A 19,795-nucleotide genomic window follows, 5' to 3' on the forward strand; every position below is an offset into this window, starting at 1 on the left:
GGTCACGTAGTGATAACAAGGCCGCAGCTGATAGCACACACTGCTGTACATGGAGGACACCAGAGGAAACACAGCGAACTCTGAGTCTGCTGCACACAAAGTTTTTCACTCGCTCTTCAACAACAAACTCCTCATTGTGCACACGCCAAACTCTGCACTGATGTTCACAGTGCAGAGGAAAAATAAAGAGGAACTATCAAACTCATTCACAGCTTCAGACTTCATGAGAACAGCGCTGCATTATTTAACAAAACAACAAAGAAAACCTGCCTCTTAAGGATTGGCTAAATGTACAGAAGCATGGAAGTTCCTTTTCATCACTCTGATGGTCCAAAAATACGTATACGTCACATATCGAAGACACTTCATGTTTTTAACTGGAAATAAATCAGATCTGTCTGTGCACACGTCCTCAGAGCTGCAGGATGTCTCTGTTTATTAAAGATGGCTTTCTTTATCTGCTCCATATGTGAGCTAACTGTGGATTTAGTCTTTTAATCTCAAGCCTAATATAAACATGTGTTTTTAAGTGCCTGTTGATGGCTTGCACTAAAATACCCCTAAAGAAAGAAAAGTCTCTAACTCTTTAAGGTAAATGATAAAATAGATGTAATGTATGCTATCTTCTACACCTTTAATTCATAGTTATTGGAGGGTATTATCTCGCAGTCTTGGATCCTCAGGTGGGGCTCTTATGATCGTTCCAAAGTCGAGGCTCAAATCAAGAGGTGATCTTGATTTCTCCATCATCCCTCGACTTTGGAACAATCTCCCTGAGGATATGAGCCTTATAGAGTCAGTGACATCATTTAAATCACTTCTTTAAACTCATTTTTACAGACTTGTTTTTTCTTATTTATTTCTTTATATTTTATTTCACTTATTAATTTGAATGTATTTATTTGATTTCCTTTTTCATTTATAATTCTAAGGTTCTAAATCAATTCTTTTCTATCTTCTCTGATGTGATGCCATCTTCTTCTTAAAACCTTTTTATTGTCCTTTAATGCTTCTTTTTAAAACCTCTATGACAATGATTTATTGGTTTACCGTTTCATCACTTGATTCTGTTTAATTTGCGCTTATTCTTGTTAACCTTTTGCGTTGATTTTTTATTTTTGCATCTTTCTCTCTGCCTGTTAAAGGTTTATTCTGTCCCCCTCCTGAATCCGGCCATGTTTTGTTAGTCAAAGCACCATTTGGTTTTAAATGTGCTATATTAATTAAGATATTATTATTATTATTATTATTGTTATTGTTATTATTATTATTATTATTATTAAACGTAGAGCTGCTCATGTTGAGTGTTTTGGTGAGTATGTGTAGATTTGGTTCTGAATAAACATCTTAAAGCTAAATAGAGAGAAATGTGGAGACATAATATTCAGAGGTGCCTGAAGTCTGAGTTTCCCCATGATGCTGACTTTACATACCTCATTATGAGAGCCTTTGGCCAAGGTCAATACACACATTTAAAAAATAACATTATATTACTGACAAGGAAAAGTTATGTTGCCAATTTTAAACTCAAAACTTCACGACTTAATTTTACCAGAACTCGTCACCTTGACACTTTGGCCTCAAGATGCTCAGTGGGTGCCAATTAATTCATGGTGTCTGTGAAAAGTTTAACTCTGGGAAAAAGATCTGCAAAAGAGTCTCCTGAAAATTTCCTCCATCTGCCAAATCTCTCTCAGGTCAAAGATAGAAGCATGAGAGGAGACTCAGAAATGAAGACTTGTCATTCAGTCCAATAAAAGAAGTTTAGCAACAAGACAAAAGCTTATTATAGAGGTTTGTTACAGACACATAAACATTCTATAACACTGATATATCTGGTTGGATCAGAGAGATCGGCTGGTGTTTTGGTTTAAACGGCAGCCCTGTTAACTGCTGACTTTCATGTAGTTCAGTGGTAAAGTTCCTCCGGTTGAAAAAAGCCTTTATGTAAGCTGTGTTTGGGTAATACAAAGTTGATCGGCACATGTCTGTGGGAGGGGAAAAGAGAGATGCATCCTCCTCAGGTGTTCTCAAACAGCAGAGTTAGATTCATTCTGCCTGAACTGAGTGGTTTAATATCGACGTGTATGTTTCTCTGCTTCCTGTCAATAACCTGACGTCAAAGGAATGATCCAAACATGAAAGCTGTAAATCAAAAGCCTCACTGTTTCCATTCAGACTCTCTCTCTGTGCGGTGAATGAAGTCCCTTTAAAGAATTTCACCCTGCGTGTTTCTTGTTTTCCAAATGTAAAAGAAATGCAATTAAAAGGACAGAGCTGCGTCATGATTGGAGTAAATGCAGAGAAGTAGTTCATAGGCTTAATCTTCAAATAAAATATATGCTAAAAAGGTTAATTAAAAGACAAAAACAAAGCCACAGAATTATTTCCATTTCTCAAAAACACATGGTCTCAGAGCTCAGGACAGAAACACTGTCAGTCATGTTTAAAGCTCAGAGCTGTGAGTCAGAGACAAGACGTGAGGAAAGGACTTCTTTACATTCTTTTAAGAGACTGCTTCAGGGGTCACATGTGCCAAAACACCTGGTACAAACATCAACTCTGTATTCATGTCTGACCGTTATGCAAAGGGAGCAGCAGGAGTTTGTATAATCTCTCACCCTGCATGTGGATTCTGCTCATGTGAGCAGTACAATACATCAAGTACTGATCAATATGCATGTTTGAATTGATGAGCATCATCCTACACAATTTCAGAGGTGCAACAGATGAATTACTTTTATTCTGCTGAAATCCATGCAGCTCCAGAGGACTCATCATTTTGGATTTTCAGTCCCTTTTTTGTCCGTTTTCTACTTTTTCTATAAATAGTTGGGGTGAGTATTGCCAAGAACTTCACGATACGATATGCATCATGATACTTGGGTCACGATACGATAGTATCACGATATATCATGATATCACAATATTGTGATATATAGCCATATTCTACACAGTAAACTAAGAGAAAATAGGGATGGTGTAAATGTAAATCACAAAATATTATTTCAAATTGAAAGGACAAATTAAGTCAAAAAACACTTTTTGTGTTTGGTCAATTTTGTATTGTTGGTGTGTATTTTGACATGTGGGTCAATGTGTGCGCCCGTGCAGATGTATATGTATGTATGCTTGTGTGTCTCTGCGGGCATGTATATGTGTGCACTTGTGTGGACGTGCCTGTGCTTGTGCATGTCTGTGCAGGCAGATATATGTTGACACGGATAAGGGGGTACCTGCCTCTAGATGAGGTTTTGGTCAACTAGGCAGTCTTTTCTTTTTTCTTTTCAATGGTTGTGATAGGTTGGTACTGTTGTTTTTGATTTCAGTGATATATTTTGAACCCTGACTTTACATCCTGATGGGGGGGGGGGGGGGGGACTAGGGAGGGGGAGGGGGAGGGGGGGGTCCAATTATTCCATGATCATTCAATTGAGTATATGTGAATAAGAATATGAGAAAAACAAATAAATAAAGTCTGAATAAAAAACACTTTTCCACTTTATTGTTTTTGAAATACTGAAGTTGTATTTCAGTTCCAACTTGGCTAAAATGTGAATTTTTATTATAACAAAGATATCGTTATTAAGAGTTGAAATGTCGATACCATATTGGAGGTCAAAGTATCGCGATATATTGCTGTATCGATATTTTTTCACACCTCTAATTAACAGCTCTGGAAAAAATTAAGAGACCACTGCAAATTGATCAGTTTAGTGTTTTCAGACCTCAAATAATGCAAAGAAAACAAGTTCATATTCACTTTTAAACATCACAATACCAATGTTTAACCCAAGAAGAGGTCAGAAATCAATATTTGGTGGAGTTTTCCAATAGGTGCTCTAAATCAGCCCAAAAACACAAAGATGAACATCTATAATGACAGTCTGAGTGTAATGTTAGAGGTGCAGGAGGCAGTGTTGGTTTTACATGCACATCACTCTTCATGCTGTTCCAATGACCCACACCATGCAGCTGTAACTGAAGCATGCTGAACTATTCATCAATACCTAAAGAAATATAATAATTCATCCACATAATCTTCTGACATGTGTTTTAAAACTCATATTGTAGAAAAGGTGTAGAAGTCGGCCTTCAAGAATAAATAGTGTGCTCAAATAATAATAATAAATAACTCCCCAGCTCTGTTTCTGAGTACAGTATGTTTACAATGTTTGAGTCTTTGTTCTGACTTCAGCTAACTCTGACTGCGGTGTCCTCGATCTGGGAAGCTGCAGATGTACTCACGTCTTTTCAGACAATAACTGTAAAGAAATATGAAACGGCAAATGCACCGCTGGAGGCAAACTGTCACAACAATAAAGTGATGCATGGTGTTTAAACAGTGTCTCTGCTCCATAACAAATAAAAAGTGGAGCAGTTGTCATGTTCAGATGTATTTCACAGCCAGTGGAGGAGTTTAATCGAGGGAAGGTATGCCTTTAGAAAAACAGCTTTTTTAAATTAAAGATTTGGATGACAGCATATTTTCTGTGTGGTGACACAAACCCTTCACACAGAAAATGTGGAAAATCTCATAAAAAAAAAATAAAAAAAAGAGTGAATCGAATGCCAAACTGTGGCCGTGTTGGTGTCATGATGTAATCATCAAGCTACATCTGCACAGACTCTGTCCTCAGGTTGTGCTCCTGTTGTGTGAAAATGGCTTCAGGGAGCTTTTATAAATCAGGATCATTGCAAGTGTCCAAACAACCCACGCACACACATCGCAGAAATACAAACATTGTAAATTAAAATCTCTTCTCGTCTCCATGCGTTGTTACTTGAGCATCCAGTCCGGGCTGCAGCCCCACAAAAACAAACACAAACTCACAGTTTTATTGCTGGTCCCTCTCCAATATGGGGCTATAAGCAGCGGCCAGTTTTATGTCTTTTAATTTGTACACTGTCCCCACAGCAGCATCCAGCTGGCACGCAACCAGCTGCGTACACACAAACATAAACAATGACGGAGGAAGAAAATAGAGAAGAGAAGGAGCGGGTTTAGAGAGGGAAATGTGCTCCAGAAAGTCACAACGCAGTGACTATAAAAGACTTTCATTCTCTCAGGTAAGCTGTGTGTGTGTGTGTGTGTGTGTGTGTGTGTGTATGTGTGTGAGTGTGTGTGTGTGTGTGTGTGTGTGTGTGTGTGTGTGTGTGTGTGTGTGTAACTCAAGTCTATAGGGTGTAGTAAAGGTTCTCATGTAGGCTACATAAGTGTGATTCTTTAAAGTGTAACATGAGTGTAGTTGAAAGCTAGATATTGTTATGTTTTCTCATAGTGATAGATTATTTTCCTCTAAGATTCCTGCGGATGCTTCAGTGAGACTTTCAGCTTTTAGATCATATTTGCATTTGTTCAGTGTGAATCCATATTTCCACACGCTTTTAGTACGAGTGTGTTTGTGTACCTGAAATTCGGTGCAGACGCCCATTCCAGAGCCAGGCAGGCCAGATCCACAGCCGCGTACACCAACAGGAAGAAGATGGTCACAATGCTGGCGATAGTGTTGAGTTTCCCTGAGAACAGAACCAGCTAGAAGGAAGAAACCGAGGAGGAACAAAGGAGGAGAGAAAGAAAGAAAGACAGAGAGGAGAGAAGGAATTAACATTCAAATCAACACGTCACGACTGTTTTTATCTTTTCTGTGACCTTTTCCAGCATCCATCGACTTTTCAAACACAAAACAGAACCTCTAAAACATGAAGTCATCGTTGTGTGTTGCATGTTTAAGTGCAAATTGAGAAGAAGGAGGTTAAATTTAATGTCTGAGCAACTCACTTTGTTCACTTATATACCTTTAAATTTAAGACAGAACGCAGGCTCAGGCATCTACAAATGGATACCACGTTAATTTAGAAAATACTCTGTTTTCCTGAATGAATATCAGAATCATCTTTTTTTATTTTAATGACAAGATGCTGGTAATTTAAAAACCCAAATAAAGGCAAATTAAGGAGGCAGACATGCACAGACCTTTTAATTTGATGCAGTTATAGATATATTTCTATATTTATTTCTATATATAAAGGTTTTGGTTTGAGACATTTGTACTTGTGTCTAATGTTACGTAGATGGTATTGTTATATATATATATTTTATTATTATTTTATTTGTAACTTTTTAAATATAATAACTAGATAAAACAAATACAATCAACGGGCTCAGACATGTGTTATTAAATAAAATAAATAAAATACATTGAAGGAATAAAATAACCATAGATAAATAAAATAAATCAATAATCTAAAATAGAATAAACAAGATGAAAAGATAGATATAAAAATACATAGAGTGTATTGTAATTGCTTTTTTGTTTTCTTTCATTATTTTATTGTTTTATTTGTAACTTTTTAAATATATTTACAAGACATTAAGACAATCAAATTGCTTGGATATATGTAATTAAATTAAATAAATAGAATTAATAGAATTAATAAAATAAACAGAGATATATAAATAAAAAAATCATAATTTAAAATAACAAAATAAATGAAGAGAAAAAATATATACATACATATATAGACGGTAGGGTTTTTGTTGTTTTGGCATGCTTTATGGATATGAGATGACGCATCTGACATACAGGTGAGAGAGCTCCTCTCAAGTCTTGTTCTCTCAGAAATAATGATTAGCTGAGTGGAGAAGATGAGATGATCACCCACAAACACCTGGCTACACCTCCATCAGTTCAAAGCTGGCTAAAAATGACACTCCAACCACCTGAATGCTTCACCCTCTGCTCATTCTGAAGACCCTGATCCAGATCTGAAGTGAAACCAGATATACAAATGCTAGATAACAAGTAGCATGTGTTGTTTTACACAGAAACAAAAATGGTTGAAATGACCAAAATAAATATTTCTAATGAGACATGAGAACCTGATATCAAGTCTGGAGGCATGAGTCTCTTTTTTCTCTCCCCTGATAATTGAACGTAAGCCCACTTTGTTCCCCGCAGACTCTCTGAGGTTAGATATGATTATCTGTCGACGCTGCAGCGAGAAGGAGACAGTCAGAGTAGATTTGACCAACATCTAGGGAGCAAGACGCTTTATAATGAAATGGTTCTACGTTTACCTCGGGACCAGTGCAGGACCACAGGGGGTCCCGTGGCTCCTGTGCAGCACCACAGATTGAGACTTATGTTCACTTTTAATTAAGATGCTATCTTTCCTGCTGTATGTTAGCTACGCCGTTAACCTAAACAAGCCCAGCTACACACAGAGCTAACAGTGGCTAATTTGAAGGGGGGGGTAGGACACCTTATTAAACTGACAGCTCACGAGTGTTTTAGATTCAGCCCGGCTCTCTGACTGAGGAGTAGTGTGTGACCTCTAACAGAGGAGGGAAATGATGACCTCATTATTAGCACTGTTCCCTGCCAGGTTCTCTGACATCTGAATGTGGGAACAGACCACGAAGTCCGTGCACGTTAATACAGACCTGACAGCTAAGACTGAGAGCAGTGAGAGCTGCCTGCATTACAGCCTGCTTTAAAAAATACTATTATAACTGTAGTTATATGAGGAGGTAGCAAATATCTGTGCAGTGAAAAAAAACTGCAGACACATCAAGGACTGTGACACCTGACTGCGTACCAAGGTTATTATAGTTAACGAAACTAACAAAAAACGTTAACTGAAATAAAAATAAAAACGAGGCTTCACAAAAAAACGAAAAACTAACTGTAACTGTATTGTGAGTTTACAAAACTAACTAAAATAAACTAAAATGATAGAGAACATGTCTTTAGTTTTCGTCTTAAACTCAGTATTTTGAGTGGATATGTAATAAAGATCGAGACTGATCGGGTGGACATCTCTGCTCTCTGCTCTCTGCATCTGCACGGGAGCGCGCCAAACGGAGCCTGCAGCTGACGGGCGCGCACACTCACTGCGAGGCAGAATTGCAGGATGATTAGAGACGAACCCTCTCGCTCCGACTACCTGCCCTGTTTATAACCGTTCCTGTGTGAATGCCCAACAAGTAAGTATAATGAGACGGAGAACTGACTTTTCCTGTCCATAGGCATTCACGTGTGTTAAAACTCCAGAGAGAGAAAATAGACGTCATGAGGGCATGCGTCATCTCATATTATTAATCACCCATATGATCCTGTTCTGTTCATTTATCATTATAAGTGTTAATGGTTAATTGGTGGCAGTGGTATTAGAGTGATATGATTATTAGTATACTTGTAGTGGTAGCATCTGAATCACTATCTCTGTATCAATGATTATTGTTTATTGCTTATTTTATTGTTAAGGATGTATCAGTGAGTCACCATATTATTTAACACTATAGAGGGTCAGTAATGCTAGCCTAAGTGTCCATATTGTGACCATCACCCTTATGTTTGTGTATTTATTTGATGTGTTGGCCTCTGTGGCCTCATTGGGTCTGCTGTACTGTTGTGCTGTAAGGAGAATATTCACTAAACGGTTAAAGCTCCCTCCTGTCTCCTGTCCAGTGTGTTCTGACCGACACCCCAGGGAGAGTACTATCCTTCAGAGTATCTACCAGTATTCCCTATTTTTTAGGATATGAATTTTTTGTTTGTTTTCTGCCAGTTTCACTTCATTTGGCTCATTCGCACAAGCAGGCACGCGTCCACACTTTGCCTGCAGAGCGTGAATGGCAGCGAAAGTCAGGAGAAAGCGGCAGAGCCCCATTTGGGATTACTTTGAATATGACTGTCTCTGATAGGAGTAAGTGCCTTGCAATGGAAGGTGATAAAATATGTGGACCATTTCTCAAGGGGGAAAAGCCCACTAATCTTAAAGTCCATTTGAAAAGCTCACACAAGACGGCTAACCTAGCATACCTTGTCAAGGCAAGAGAGAGCGCCCAGCCCCCTTACCCTGAAACAGAAGCTAACCCCCGGCCAGGCACACAGGCAAAAAAGACTAAAACTAAAACTGAAACTAATAAAAACTAAACTAAAACTAAGCATTTTCAAAAAATAGAAACTAAACTAAACTAGCAAACCCGCTTCAAAAACTAATTAAAACTAAACTGAAATTGAAAACAAAAAGTCAAAACGAAATAAAAATAAAAACTAATGAAAAATGCAAAACTATAATAACCTTGCTGCGTACACATGTTTATTTTTCTCAATGAGAATGAGTAGACAGAAAACTAAACACTATGAGTCTGAAGTACTTTTTTGTTAGTAGTATGAGCCTTCACTTTCTAAGATTATGTCAGCAGAGAATATTTTCATGAGCCTGATGGTTGATAATCAGCACTAAACATGTTGTACCCGTATTTAATACCATCAGTTATATGCATTTTGTTTCTGTGGAAAATAAAATTCAGGGGGAAAACAAGGTATTTGACATTGTTTTTGACATTAGAATAACAATGTTTTTTTTATTGATTAATCAATAATTGATCGTTAACATTTCTGAAAATTGATCACGGAAAATACTGAAAATGTACATCCCTAGTTTACATTAAAATGGTCACGCTGTAAATCATAGAACTGCGACTATTTCTCCAGCCTGTAAAACGCAAACAAAGCTTCTACGATGGGATTGTCTAAAGGGCGGAACACTTTCAAGTTACAAGAATGGAAAAAATCCCAATTACCGGTTCCCACTCCACATTGAACACACCTTCATACTTTGGTGCAGGAACACAAAGTGTGATTCATCACCGTCATCATAAAGTGTGCTTTCTTTATCCACGAGGACGCTGCCGAGACTGATTGCACACGACCACAATGTAACTAGAGTTCTGTGCTGAAAAACAAACACAGCAAAGTCTCTCTCCAATTATCATGTGTTTTATGATTGGATGAGAAACTCAGCTGGACTTTATTTTGTTGATCTGAAAAGCTTATCTTGGAGGGGACGAGGTAGAAACTCTGTAATCACCACCTTTGTGACCATGAACCAGAGCGAGAGAGAGAGGTAATGGCGGAGGACTAAGATTAATGATGGCACATTATTGACAGGAGGTCAGAAATAGAGGGAAAATGATGAGCTGATGCTGGAGAAGAGCAAGAAATGTGAGATGAGAGATGGAAAAGATGAGATGCAAAGAAGAGAGGGGAGAGAAAAAGAGAAAATCTCTGACCTCTGGCCGTCAAAGTCAGTGGGTGTCTGTCCAGCAGAGTTGGTTCTACCAGAGCATTAATTAGCCATTAATTCAGACACAGGCCAGCCATGGACAACTGCTGTCACAGCGCACAAAGTGTGTGTTCATAAGGGGTGTGTGTGTGTGTGTGTGTGTGTGTGTGTGTGTGTGTGTGTGTGTGTGTGTGTGTGTGTGTGTGTGTGTGTGTGTGTGTGTGTGTGTGTGTGTTTGAGCCAGCAAACACACAAAAAAATCTCTTCTGGGTGTGTTTTGTGAGGAAATTTCAAAGAGTGTTTTTCTGGAAAGCAGTGTGCATAAATTGAGATCCATTTCGCTGGAAAGAGCGACCACGCGGACTCTTTTATTAAATGAAAAGAAGTGATTGAGGCAGCTGAGTAATGCACTGGGTTAGAAACCTTTCCAGAAATGTCTCAGGGTTACAGGTTGTGTTTGTATCATGCTTGCATTAGTGTGTTGGCTTCAAATGAGTTCATTAAAAGTCAGCTCATATTCTGCAAACAATCTTTGAGTTGTGCAAAGCTGCAAAATGTTTGAACTTGTGCTTCTGGCTCACCTATTTGCCTTATGTTGCTTAAACTCCTCTTTCTAAACGTCCTTTTTCATAACTCTTTGCTCAAGCAGACAAAATATTTGCGAGCATTTCTAAAAGAAAGCCTTGGCTCGTGCCTCTCCCTTGAACACACTTCTTGGTTTTTGCTCCTGCAGTGTTCCAGGCGAGATTACAATCAGACTTTTGTCATCAGTGAATCATTCAAACGGCGGAGGACGAGGCAGAGAGAAAGACAACTACAGAGTCAATGATCTTTGCTGGTGATGGCAGCGCAGCTAACGATTTCCATCTAATTGCTCCTCCTCACACCTGGAGAGTGGAAAGAGACACAGAGAGGAGGACGGGAGAGGGACCGTGGATGAGAAAAAGAGTGAGAAAGCAAATAACGACAAGTCATCCCGCCTTTCAGACTCACCTCTAATTATGATGGGATAGTTGAGCCTATTTGCTCCTAAGATCCTCCTCCTCCTCTTTGTCTCTGCCTTTGCCCTACTCTTCTCTGCCAATATTTTCTCCTCTTTATTGACTTCCCTCCACCGCTTACGAGTCTCGACAGATGAAGCTTTCTTTAGCTGATGCACCTCCCTCCTTGTTCAGTCTTTTATAAGTTTCACAGGCCTGAGATCGCCCTGTAATCAAAGTAAGTGACATTAAGGTGCCAACTATTTGTTATTAGTTCAGCTAATGTTGATAACTGAAAGTCTCTACGATCAGCAGCTCTCACTTCAGAGGCAGGTCATATTCCACCACAGCACAATCTTCTTAAACGTTGCTTCAATGACTTCCAACCGCTTTAAGAATTTAGCTCAAATTTAAAGTGATAAGTTAGAGAGCGTTTCATGCACTGGCTTACAAAATGTTTCTCCCACCAAGTCCTCGTCACAAGTGCTCTCACTGGAGTTGCAGGAAAAATTTCCTTCATGGTTCCCATATGCTGCTCTGCAAGTTCAATGAGGAATTTTTGGGCAGACTTGAATTCAGCAATATGACTTGCAGCACTACAAAGCTGCATGGGGAGAAAACATCCGCCATGTAACATCAACAAAAAAATGATATATTAGAATTATAGCTGAACAGAATGTCAGAAGAAACCAATAGATCCTCGGCAAGAAGAGAAATGTCAACGTGAATGGTCAACTTATTTGAAAATGGTACAGCTCTCTTAGATAGTTAAAGAAACAGATGTTACACAACTTTGCCTCAGAGGTACTTTGATATCAAGTTCATCCTAAATTCAAAATGTGCAAAAATATTCCTCCATGAGTTTCCAAGATATCCTATCCACAAGAAAAGGATTAAAGACTCTTTAAAAACGTGTGTTCTAGTCCGTCTCTGATCCGTCAGAGCACCAGATCTGATAGGTTTGTATTCTAGTCAATGTGTTAACTTCCACTGGATCTGCTCCGTTGTGTTCCGGCTGTGTCTCTGATCCGGCAGGTCTGAGCCCCTCGGATCAGATACACAAGACTTCTATTTTTGCCGGATGCCGGAGCACAACGCATCAATTCAGCACAGAGCAGATGGAGCGGGACAGGAAGTCAGGCACCAACACCAAATAACTAGACGGCCTACCAGCATGCACCTTGCCTGTCGACTCGTTTTGCATGGTTTAAAGGTGACATATCATGCAAAATGGACTTTTTAATGGTTCTCTACCTGAAATATGTTTCCCTGGCATGTCTACAAACCCCCCGAGAATGAAAAAAATCCATTCTGCCCCTGTTCTGATTCCTACACCTTTCTGTTAATGTGTCTGAAACGAGCCGTTTCAGACTTCCGTGTTTTTGTTACGTAACAACAATATCCGGTCTGTAACAGAGTCAGAGCTCGGAGCTTGTTCAGCCCATAGACTGTATAAAATAATACTGAATCCCCTCCTCCGTTTTTCATTACCTGCACAAATGTGTGCTAACAAGGAGCTTAGGAGGGAGGCATGCTAGTTGTAGGCTGTCTTAATAAACACAAAAGTCGGTTTTACTCCCCACGTCTGCAGATTTGAAGATCTAGTGGATGATTTTTATTTATCATGGATAAGTGCTAGCGCTAGTTAGCATAGCCACATAGCTACATGTCGTAGCTGTGTACCAAGACACACGTCTACATACTGACAAATAAAACAACAAGAAACACTAAATCAGTGACCAATCCTTCAGAAAGGTCCTGCTACAGGCGCCTCTCCGTCAGGATCAGATTCAGAGGGTTGAAGTAACGTGATCTCTGAGCAGCCGTGTATATTCAGCCAACATGTAAACATTAGATCAACGTGCCTGACAGCCGAGGCACATCCACTTCCTGAGGGGGCGTGGTCAGAGAGAAAACAGACTGTTCTGAGGAGGACTGAAGAAGAGGGATTTTCAGGCATGTCAAAATCTGATTTCAAAGTGTTTTTTTGAGCATAAACTTTAAAGACATGTTTTGGGGACCTCTTAGACCAATATATATTGATGAAAAAAGCGTGATATGTCACCTTTAAGGTTTTTCCAAAACGGCTGTCCTAGCTGTGGTTAGCATATTTATTTGGTGTAGGGGCGATATTTGCCATATTGTTGATTCTCTTGTCTTGTTTGTTAATTATGATTATGGTTGACTTAATTTTCAGTTTTGGGTTCCTGGGTGTGGTTTACCTTTTATCTACCTGTTCAGTCGAGTGGCGGGAGGCATAAAAAGAGGGTGAGTGGGTTTGAATATTTTTTGTTAACTGCCATAGTCATCGTCATTTTCATTGTTTATTTACATCTTTTTTGGTATTGAATTATTTTGAGTCTTTTGTAAATAAATAGAAAAACCTTTCATGGACTTTTCATTTTTTTTTAATAGTTGGTAAGACGCGTCACAAACTCAAACCTACTTAGTCTAAGTGGTACTTTTCAATCTTAGTCGCTTCACTTGGATTACTCCATTTATGACTCATGCTAGTTACTGTAATAAAGTTTCCATCATTCTGCATCGTTTATCCACTAACCTGCACAAGGAACCAGGAGATGATCACGGACATCCAGGGGTTACCACTGTGGGATGTCTTCTTAGCTGGAGAGAGCACCTTACCTGTAGGGATGAGAGGGGATGTTAGTGAAAACATTTAAATGCTGGCCTGACGAAATGAATGAATAGTCTTTATTTTCTTATACATTTCAACAAAACAGTGAAAACACACTGCACCATTGAGATCTGCACAACCTGAAGAGTTTTTAAAATCCCACAACAGCTCCACCCTGCAGGACTTCAACAATTAGAGTCTGCTCCTGCAGATGTGCCAACTGTCTCCAACCCACTGCTGTGCAGATTTATTCACCTCACCAGGAAACAGTATCGACTCAGTTTGGCTAACAAGCAGAGGAATCCTGGAACAGGTGAGCCTCGTTCAACTGTTGATCCTCGTCTGTTTAAATCTAGTTAAACTTCACTTTGCTGAAGTTTGCAGAAAGTTCAACTACTTAAAGTTTGCATGGGATTCAAGTTGTTGGAGCCATGAAGGATTTGAGTGTTTATAGTATCTAATTTTGAGGTTTAGGGTAGTTTATTGTTTGTATATTTTTTGTGGTGTTACTTTTGTTGTTTGTTTACGATATGGTTTATTGTAGGGACAGTTAGTTAGGTAATTTTTTTTGCTTTTAGTGTGTCAGACACTTTACTTTGCCCAACCTCAGCCTCTCAGCGGCTTTTGGCGACACAAGTAGTTTAATAACTTGTCTGCTATTTTCGTTTACGACTGAAAAAAAAAAATGAAGGAAGGAAAGAAGTGTTTATAATCTTTATTCTGTCATCGCATCTCTCCTGAAATTAAAAATCATTCGATCTGCCGCTCATTTCAATCCTCACCTCTTCTATCCTGACATGAAAATGTAATTACTCCATCTGAGACGACATGGTAAAGGAAATATTAAAACTCATGCCTTGTGTTCCTTATTGTGCAACTTTTCACGTTGTTTCCTTTAAAGCAACAGAAACAAACCAGACTCCGGCCCATCAGACCTCAGAGCTGCTGATGTTGCCATTTACAGGCCGGATCAGTCTGAGACCAGGATGTCATCTGCTTATGTTTCTGACATTTAAACCAACTTTGTTTAATTAACTACACGTCTGCTCAGAAAGAGAAAGAGCAGGAGAGGCAGAGAGAGTGGGCGGCGGCGAGGAGAAGGCAAACTAAGCTGACACTAAACCTTATATATTATATATATATATATTATATATATATATATATACACACACACACATACGGACGTGTGAGACGGTGTACATGCAGACTCTCTTTTTATATGACATTTCATCATGACATTTGAGTTGGCAGATCTGAAATGTTGAAGTAACACATCGAAAATGAAAGACAGACCAAACCTCTCGGAGAAAAAGAGTCATGAGGAAAAGAGAACTGAGAAGCAGTGAGAGAAGGGGGGATCTGAGTTTAAGAGTAAATTTCACAGCTGATAAAGGATTGAAATTTAATCAGTGTGAATTTAAAGTCAAATCAATGAGAGGGGGAGACTGAGTGATGGAGAGGATGGAGGGAGGCAGGACTGAGGTGAAGGAGTGGGAGATTAGTGAGTTAAAGAGAAGAAGTAGAAGGTGCATGAGAGTGTGTGTGTGTGTGTGCGTGTGTGTGTGTGTGTGGAAAGTCATCACTCTGTTTTGCATAGGACAGTGGAAAGGTTACACTTTTAACAGCGTGCATGGATGAAGAAAACACCACACCAAGCAACCTCTGCTTTTAAAATATGAGTCCAATGCAGAAGTGCTAAAAACTGCAGTTCCTCAAGCGTCCACTAGAGGCTGGCTCAGGAAGTACCGGAAACCACATACACACCCATTCAAAGAAGACGATCTTTACAGCAGAAATAAACATGTTTACAGCTTGGTACAAAAAAAGAGTGTAGTCTGGATAGCTCATTTCTGGATCTGCACACAGTGTAAGGGGGGTAGGGTGGGAATTGATACGATTTTATCAATGTAACGCCGTTGTCGTTTCTGCTTATCAATCCAATTCCTTAACCAAAAGGAACCATTTTATTTGTTCCAAAATGATGTCTGCACAAGACTGAACATGAACATATTAAACTTGAACATACTGAACAATAGGTTGACCTCATTTTCGTCCACGTGATTTAATTTGGAGAAGAAAAACGCTTTTCCTCCGGGGGTCATCGCGGAGGTATCTTACCCGCTCTCATTGCCTCATATTCGGCCGCATGTGTCCAGGCGTGGCCCCTCGAGCCTGAAGGAAAGTATCCCGACTCCGAAAGGGGAGAGGTAGGGGCGGGGTTCGCCTCCCCGACGCAAACATGTTCACATGGAACCCTTCTACACCCGATGCAAACCCGAAGCTTCGAGTCTGAGTCGACAAATGCTTCAACATATTTGAGGTATTTGCACCTCGGAGTTCTATGTCGCAGAGTGTGTGACGTAAAGCAACATACCGTGATGTCGTGATGGGAAATTAATCGTTAAAAAGAATCGATAACATTTGAGGTTAACAATTGGAACCGGTTCTAGGTCGGATCCGGTTTTCGATTCCCCCCCTAATGAGGGGTGAATTTCTCATAAAGCGTTAATTTCGAAGATATTAACATTACAAGTTTTCCATTACGAGAGGCACAGCTGACTTGATTGACAGGCGGGAACACTGGAGCTGTTGGCTCGGAGGCTCAAAGCCCGCCTCTTTACCTCACACTCGCTCGGCAGAAGTTAGGTTGAGTTCAACATTTCCAATACGGCTGCCACCGCGGATTGTCCTCAAAACAGCGCTTCAGAAACAGACGGGTGACGTGACGAATACTACGTCCACTTATTATACAGTCTATGCACCACACACACACACTTATGCATATACAGTGTGATCATGCTAACCGTTTAATCCCTCCACAAGAACACCGCACATTTATGCTTCTCCAGTCAGACTGTTAATTAAACACATTAATCTAAGTTAACCCTTCGTGTGTAACAAGAATCAGCTGCCTCTGCTTCGTCTGATCACTCCACAGAGGAACTTCGACTAATACAGTCATTTACCTCACACACACGCGCACACACACACACACACGCAGAAGCACGACAAATCAATTTGCAATAGGCTTAACAAAGGAGCAAACGATGGGATAGGCAATCTGCTCGCACACATTAGTAATGACAAAGCTGCAGGCTGCACAGATTCACACAGAGAGGCAGGGAGGGAGACATCCCAGGGAATTTAATATTCTAGAAATAAAACAAAGATTAAAGACAAAAGTGTTCAAACCGGTCTATATCTGTGTGTTTTGGGGACAGACTGTAAGAGAAGTTGCACTGCCAGCAGGTCTAAAATTGATGCTCAGGTGCTTCAAACCTGTATAATTTTTAATGTCCTCCACTGGTGGCAGAAATAAATCACTTTGTACAGATGTAGATGAAAAAGTTAGCGCTCTTCTCACTGGATTTATAACTCGAGTCAACATTTTAAAAAAGAGTTTTATAGCTTTAGTTGAAGTCTTCTGCATTAGAGTGGGATGCTCATTTTGTAAATATGGTTCAGTCACAAGTAAGATAGAGAGGGTAGAACTCAGTTTTTGGGTACAAAGTGATGACATTTGCTGAAAATAGTCTCAAGATTGACTTACAGTGTTTTTCGACTGAAGGAACTTTAACCCGAAACTAGTGACTCTACCCCTGAACTACGTGCGTTTCGACCGGTGGACCCAGGGTCTAAATTTAGTTCAGGGGTAATTAATCTCCCCCCTGCAAAACCCCTCCTAGAAAGGTAGTACTTTTCAAAGTTCCCGGGACTTTCAGGGAGCAGGGCCTGCAGTGCTGAGCATGTCTGATTGGTAGATTAACCGCAGTGTTTTTATTCCGCCTGTCGTCCACAATAACATCACACACATCTGTGATTCACTTGATTTCTCTTTCTTTCATTAGTTTTAATTTGTTCTGTCTTTTTTGTATGTGTGTGTACTTTTCAAAAGAAGAAGCTGTGATTCTCTTGATTTAGCAGCTTGTAACAGAAGTCTTCTCTCAGCCCACCGTGAATGCGTCTCTCCCGGTGTTACGGTTTTAAAAGTGACCCTGTAAACTGGAGACCTTCAGCTGAACGTGTCAGTGTTTGTGGAGTTTACACAGCTGTTGAAACACAGAGGGAGTTCCTGGGAATGCAAACTAGTTTAGTTTTTATTAAAATTTCAAAATATCCTCATCAGATATTTAATGATCGACCGACGTTTATGAGGGATGCATCCGGCTGAAAGTCTCCAGTTAACAGGGTCGCTGTTTAAACCAAAACACCGGTCGATCTCTGCCACGGCTTTTTGAGTTCAAAAGGATTTTAAAGCCGTGTTGAAACGTCTTTGCTACTCGCGCTTATCTCCTCTCACGTGTTGATTCAGTGAATCCATCTGTAATGAAATATAACACCATCTAAAACAGAGTCGCTTCATGCTAACAGGCTAACTGTTTTGTTGCTCACAATGATACCTGCCTGTCCGTCTGCTTCTATGGTGTCATCTGTGATGAATGGCATTCCTCTTTGTTTTACTGTCCTCTACTGGTCTGGTGGTGTAGTACATTTACTTTTTTTTCTCCATACATCACTGGCCTGATTTGCACAATCTACCCGGGACTTCAGCCCACAGTCGAAACACAGACAACAATGGGGGCACAGGAACCTTTTAGTTCAGGGAAAAGTAGTTCTGGGGGCTAAAAGACCCCGGAACTCTTGATCGAAATGCACCTTTGTTATAAAAGACACACTGAGGGATCAGCAATTAAAACCACAGTCCATGCGAGCTTCAGGAGCACCTTGCTGGCTAAGTTAATGAATGAAAGTGGCTGCCTGTTTGAGAAGGACTGAGCAAATACAATCCAGTTCCTCTAAGAAAGTTAAGAAATACTCTAGCTCATGATGGCCCTGAGATTTCAGAGGACATTGATTTTTGCACTTACCAAACAGGTCGTCTTTGGCTAGAGCGTAGAGGATGCGTGAGCCTCCGATGAGGTTGCTCATGGCAGCAGAGAGAGTGGAAGAATAAACCCCGACAGTGACGAAGGGGTTCCAGATGTTGATATCTCTCAGGAAGCTGTAATCCCTCTGAAGCAGGATGCTGTAAAGTTTGGAGAACAAAGTGTAAGAAAATACCTTAACTTTTCAGTTTCTACGGCATCTTCAGATTTATTTACGATATCGCACTGTTGGCTTGTTATTCATAACATAAGTACCACGTAAGGGGTGAGACAAAACCCTGAGGCAAAGCACTCAAGCAGTCCTGTCACTCTGCCAAAGCTCATACCGTGTTGTGGTTTGTGATTGAAGAAAGACACAATCAAGATTCAAATCACCTTGGAAAAGTGCTGCTATGTGTCAGCTTAAGAGAGAACGCAGCCTCAAGTGGTTTCTCGATGAACTGCAGTTTTTAACACTTCCTTACTGGCTTCATATTTTAGGATAGAGGGTCACCGCTTGGTTTTGACACTATTAACTTCTGGACTTGGGATAAGATGGCCACATATATTTCAGCTCTGATGTTACACGTCAAACATGTAGAAAGTCATCAACAGGTAAACTCTAAATCTCATTATATTCATGTCAGGGGCTCGTGATCACATGTTCAGACACTCGTGTGTCATTTCTAACTCATGCGCCCAGAGGTGGGGGGAGAAACTTGTCCGGTGAAAATGAAGAAGACTGAAGAAGAAGAAGTGGTGATTACTCTGCCAGGGTGCCTAATGATGAGATCGTGACATAAGGACTCACTCCAGCCAGTGTGTGTGTGTGTCTATGTGTGTGTGTGTGTGTGTGTGTGTGTGTGTGTGTGTGTGTGTGTGTCTGTGTGTGTGTGTGTGTGTGTGTGCAGGAGATGCTGGAGAGAGAGAGAGATCAGAGAGTACAAACCCCACAGCAGGGGGTGCGTGATTGCAACCTGCCCCCCACCTCTCTCCAATACAACACAGCAAGAGAGAGGGGAATTAGAGTGCAAGTATTTCTCTCTCTTTCTCGTGATTCATCTCCCGTATTTCAATGCACACACATGCACACACACAGCCACACACACACTCATCCAATACATCTATTCCCCTCCCTCATCACCTCCATCATGATGTTTTTAAAACCCACTCAAGGGTTTTTTCTTCTTTTATTCTACTTCTCTGTTTCAATCACCCTCCTCTCAATTTTTCTACTA

The 19,795-nt window shown here is 40.1% G+C and overlaps 1 protein-coding gene across 1 annotated transcript in view; it reads right to left on the bottom strand.

Moving 5' to 3' along the window:
* The window catches only part of zgc:153039 (uncharacterized protein LOC767698 homolog), an 82,045-nt gene that overhangs the window by 26,373 nt on the left and 35,877 nt on the right, over positions 1-19,795 (bottom strand). The window contains exons 7-9 of the mRNA XM_034700926.1: positions 18,561-18,718; positions 13,618-13,700; positions 5,412-5,536 (exon numbers count right to left, since the gene is read on the bottom strand). Coding sequence (XP_034556817.1) covers positions 5,412-5,536; positions 13,618-13,700; positions 18,561-18,718 — 366 coding nt within the window. The remainder of the gene's footprint in view (positions 1-5,411; positions 5,537-13,617; positions 13,701-18,560; positions 18,719-19,795) is intronic.

Source organism: Notolabrus celidotus, chromosome 14, assembly GCF_009762535.1.
Source record: "Notolabrus celidotus isolate fNotCel1 chromosome 14, fNotCel1.pri, whole genome shotgun sequence".
Taxonomy (NCBI): Eukaryota; Metazoa; Chordata; class Actinopteri; order Labriformes; family Labridae; genus Notolabrus; species Notolabrus celidotus.